Genomic DNA, 4,982 nt, shown 5'->3' with positions numbered 1-4,982 from the left:
AAAGTTTTGCTCGCAGTGCAAAGTGCACGCCAGCCCGCCCGGGCCGCAGGGGGACCCGGCCGTCGGCCCTGCTTTGCCGCCTCCTTTGCAGCACCTTCCTCCGCGACGGGGTTGTGCGGGAGCCCCGTCTAACTGCGGTGTCGCCGCCCGCCCCCCTCCCGGGGAGCGGGTCGCCTGCGGCGGGACGGCACCTGCGGGGGTAACGTTGGTGCATCGGGGCCCCCGGTGGGGTCTCGCCACGCGTGGGGGTGGGGAGGGGCCGCCGTGTCCCGTCGCGTCGCGTCCCGTCCCGTCCCGCGCGCTGCCCGCCGCACTTGGCTGCAGCCTGGAGCGCTTCCCGTCAGTCACGCCCCCTCGCACAGGATGTATCCCATATAAGGATATCTGCGTCAGTGGGTTCCCGAGGAGGCCGTACCACTCCGCGCGGGGGGGGGATCCGGCCACCGCCCCCCTCCTCGGCACCGCCCGCGGGATTCTCCCCGCCTCAGCGACCGCCTCCTGCACCTCGTCCCGTCTCTCTTCCGCGGCAGGCGACGGCGGACGGCGCTCAGGGCCGCCCCGGGGGTGGTGCAGGGCTGACGCGCGGCGGTCGGCCCCCCCGCGGGCGCGAGTGGCACGTCCCCAGTGACGTCGGCGAGAGGGTATTAAAGGGAGAGGCGCCGCGCGGTACTCAGCAGCAGAGGCAGCCCCGGCGGCGGAGCGCAGAGACGCGCGGCGCGGACCGGACAGAGGGACACACGCAGCCGGCCCCCTCCTCGCCTCGTCCCCAAGGGCGCTCTGCTATCACCGCACCGCCAGCTTGTGCGCACCGAGACGACATGATGTACCCGGGCTTCACTGGAGAGTACGAGGCGCCCTCCTCTCGCTGCAGCAGCGCTTCCCCGGCTGGGGACAGCCTCACCTACTACCCCTCCCCGGCGGACTCCTTCTCTAGCATGGGCTCGCCTGTCAACCCGCAGGTGAGGCGCCGAGCACACCGGCTGCGCCCCCGCCGCGGGGTGGGAGCGCCCGGGAGGGGAGGGGACGGGACGGGACGGGATCGCCGGACGGGAGCGGGCGGCTCGGGGCCCGGCGGTGCCCCCGAGGAGGGCAGGGGAGCCCAGGCCGTGGCGGCTGCCCCCGGGCCGGGGGCTGGGCGAGGGGAGTGGTCCGGTGCCGTGGCGGGGCGGGCGGGGGGAGTCGTGGCCCGGGCCGCGCTCTGCGGCGGGTGTGTAAAGCGGCTTCATTGATAAAACGCGAGTTCATTGAGGAGACTCCGGAGCAGCGTCTGCGTCAGCGCAGACGTCAGAGATATTTATAACAGGCCTCTCTCGTGTGGAGCCGGCGCTGGCAGCGCGGCGCCGCGGCCGGCGCGGCCCCGGGGGTGGCGTGGAGCGGTCCGGGTGCCCCGCTGACGGCAGCCCCCCACTTCCTCTGCCCCGCAGGACTTCTGCACCGACCTGGCCGTCTCTAGCTCCAGCTTTGTGCCCACGGTGACGGCCATCTCCACCAGCCCCGACCTGCAGTGGCTCGTGCAGCCCACCCTCATCTCCTCCGTGGCCCCCTCCCAGAGCCGCGGGCACCCCTACGGCGTGCCGGCGCCCGCCCCCGCCGCCTACTCCCGCCCCGCAGTGCTGAAGACGCCGGGTGGCCGTGGGCAGAGCATCGGCCGCAGGGGCAAAGTCGAGCAGGTGAGCGGGCAACGGGGTTACTGGGGGAGATGTGGAGGGCGGGGCGAGGCCGGCGGGCTGTCTCGGCCAGGAGGCACTGGGCTGGCGGCGGGACTGAGCGGCCTCTCTCTGCCCACAGCTGTCCCCGGAGGAGGAGGAGAAGAGAAGGATACGCCGGGAAAGGAACAAGATGGCAGCGGCCAAGTGCCGCAACCGGCGGCGGGAGCTCACCGACACGCTGCAGGCGGTAAGTGCTGCCCGGGAGGCCGGGGAGGATAGCCAGGGGGAGGGAGGGAGGGAGGGTGGCGAGGGGGGGGTTACTCCAGCCGGGGTTGATGCTGGCCCTGGCTGACAGCCCCACTTGCTCTGCAGGAGACCGACCAGCTGGAGGAGGAGAAGTCTGCGCTGCAGGCAGAGATCGCTAACCTGCTGAAGGAGAAGGAGAAACTGGAGTTCATCCTGGCAGCCCACCGGCCCGCCTGCAAGATGCCCGAGGAGCTGCGCTTCTCTGAGGAGCTGGCGGCTGCCACGGCGCTGGACCTGGGCACTTCCAGTCCCCCTGTGCCCGAGGAGCCTACCTTCACCCTGCCGCTGATGGCTGAGGCACCGCCGGCCGTGCAGCCTAAGGAGACCAGCGGTGGCGGGCTGGAGCTCAAGGCTGAGCCCTTCGACGAGCTGCTTTTCTCTGCGGGGCCACGGGAGGCCTCTCGCTCCGTGCCTGACATGGACCTGCCTGGAGCCTCCTCCTTCTACGCGTCGGACTGGGAGTCGCTGGGCGCCGGGACCAGCAGTGAGCTGGAGCCTCTCTGCACCCCTGTGGTGACCTGCACCCCTTGCCCGAGCACCTACACCTCCACCTTCGTCTTCACCTACCCCGAGGCGGACGCCTTCCCCAGCTGCGCCGCTGCGCACCGGAAGGGCAGCAGCAGCAACGAGCCCTCGTCTGACTCCCTCAGCTCCCCCACCCTCCTGGCCTTGTGAGGGGCTGTAGCACTGACTGATCTGCCGGGCCCCCTCCCCTGCCCGTGCACCCCCACGGACCTGCCGCTGTACCCCATGGGGCTCCCCGGGCCTGGGGAGGGCCCCACCACCGCCACCCCCCATCTGGCCTGGTGCCCCGGGGCCTGGCAGAGCTCCCCGCGCTGAGGCCTCGTACCTCTTCCAGAGATGTAGCAAATCGCATGGAGTTTGTCTCGTCCCCAATGGCCCATCCATGAGAGCTGGTAGTCTGTAGCATGTCCCACATGGCTGGGTAGGTGACTCCCTCCCCTCCTTAGTATCACTAGCATTAACTAATTAATCTCTTGGTTTTAAATGATTGGAATTTAACCTGGTGCTGGGTATCTCCAACTTGTATCTAGTGCAGCTGATTAACAATAACTACTGTGTTCCTGGCAATATTGTGTTCTAATGACTTAGCAATGACCCATCCTATGTGGGGGGGAAAGAGACTCTTTTATTTTCTAGTAGGTAGATAACTAGCTATATCCATGTACTGTAGTTCTACATTGATGTTCATTGTAACTTTACTGATCATGCATTGTTGAGGTGGTCTGAATGTTCTGACATAAGTTTTCCATGAAAACGTTTTTATTGTGTTTTTAATTTATTTATTAAGATGGATTCTCAGATATTTATATTTTTATTTTATTTTTTTCTACCTTGAGGTCTTTTTTGACATGTGGAAAGTGAATTTGGATGAAACTTAAGCATTGTTTGCTTATTATTGTTCAGAGACATTGTCAATAAAAGCATTTAAGTTGACTACTGGAGCTGTCCTTGTATCACCTTTTTGCATCACTTCCCTGTGACCCTAAAGGGGTTCCCTATCCTTTAATTTAGACTGGGCTTTATAAACTGTAGACTAGTGCTAGCTGCCTGAGCCATCAGGATGGGAATGCCATTAAGGCCAGACCTCAGGGCTGGCTGTGTCTACACCCTTCTCACTCAGCCTGGTGGGCAGCAGGGTCATGCCTTCCCCATCTGATTGGACTCTGGTCCTCTCCTGTGCCTCTGCATGCTACCTGCTGTGGCCTTTCAGTGACAAGCTGGAGGCCTCACTGGAAAGGAGGTAAAAAGGGTCGTGTGAGTTCATGCCTCTGAATCGAGGAGGCCATCTGTGGGCTGGGGCCCACTAAATTGTTTACATATACCTAGCAGCCCAACTTCTTTGTGCCTGGAGAGGCTAGACATGCACCCTGGCTCTCGGTACCCTTGTGCTTGGTCTGGCACCCCTAGGAGCAGCTACAGCAGCATATTTGTCTTTTGGCCATGAGGGGAGGAAAAATGCTCATGCACTTTTTTCTCACTTTTGGCTGAATGGTATAAGGCAAGATACTGCCCTTGCCCCTCAGCTTCTATTAAAGCTAGCCTAGTCCTTGAATGAGCTGAGTTACAGCAAACAGCCCACATGCTCTGGGAATGTGTCCTTCCTGGGGCTCTGTGCAACACGGCCTCTCCTGCCCCAGTCAGTTTAGAGGCTGCTACCCTGTCATTCCTGCTCCCCGTGCAGTGAAGTGCATGCCCCTCTGTCAGGACAGCAGCAGGGACAGGCCACCCCTGGGTGCAGAGCTCTGCTTTGTCCCTGATGCTCACACAGGAACATTCCCACAGGAGCAGCACCACCTCCCTGATGGCCTCCAGCTCTTCACCTTTCTCAAGGTGAAGGTAAAGATGCCACCTGCACTGGCACGTGTGTCCAGCTGAAGGCCACCTTGATGCTGTGCTCTCAGGCAATCTCTGCAGGCTAGAGGTTTCTCTGGTGTTCAGGGCTGTGTTTGTGTAACTCCACGTTTCCTGGTCACTGCAGCGGGCTCTGCTTTCTTCACGCATTCCCTAACCAGAACACACACAGGATGTATCTCATCTCAATTGCTGCTTCATAGCTTGCTCAACAAGGCCAGCCCTGTGAAAAAGCAAATATGCACACGGCTTCCCATCTTTCAACATTAAGCTGGAGGCAGCATTGACAACTGATGAAGAATGACCCCACTTGCTACTCAGATGCCACCCGCTGAGAAGCAGCTACTTTGATATCACCACTTGAGTTTACGAGGGCAACGCCCAGGCACAGCAAATGCACAGTAGTGCTGACCCCTGGAGCAGTCATGTAGGTGTAGCTGCAAGAGAGTGAGACTTCTGTGACAAGTAACCCTGTGAAGTCAGTAAATCTGGAATCACAACGTGCCTTCTGCTGAAAGACCATCAGGTTCAGAGCTGAAGAACTGAGAGCTCTCTGAGCACTCATACGTGCTGTTGAAATCACCAGATGTTCAGCACAGAGGCAGAGAAGACAGGGGTTTAGAGAGTCTCAAATATCACACAGTTCCCCCA

The 4,982-nt window shown here is 61.4% G+C and overlaps 1 protein-coding gene across 1 annotated transcript; it reads left to right on the top strand.

Annotated features, from left to right (window-relative positions):
- The first annotated feature begins 655 nt into the window (after positions 1-655).
- On the top strand, positions 656-3,416 carry FOS (Fos proto-oncogene, AP-1 transcription factor subunit). The gene is made up of 4 exons (XM_065063901.1): positions 656-959; positions 1,425-1,670; positions 1,789-1,896; positions 2,022-3,416. The coding sequence occupies exons 1-4, from the start codon at positions 819-821 to the stop codon at positions 2,628-2,630; spliced, it is 1,104 nt and encodes a 367-aa protein (XP_064919973.1). The 5' UTR covers positions 656-818; the 3' UTR covers positions 2,631-3,416.
- Positions 3,417-4,982: the final 1,566 nt, after the last annotated feature.

Source organism: Columba livia, chromosome 5 (genome assembly GCF_036013475.1).
Source record: "Columba livia isolate bColLiv1 breed racing homer chromosome 5, bColLiv1.pat.W.v2, whole genome shotgun sequence".
Taxonomy (NCBI): domain Eukaryota; kingdom Metazoa; phylum Chordata; class Aves; order Columbiformes; family Columbidae; genus Columba; species Columba livia.
This window is presented reverse-complemented; position numbering and strand designations above follow the sequence as displayed.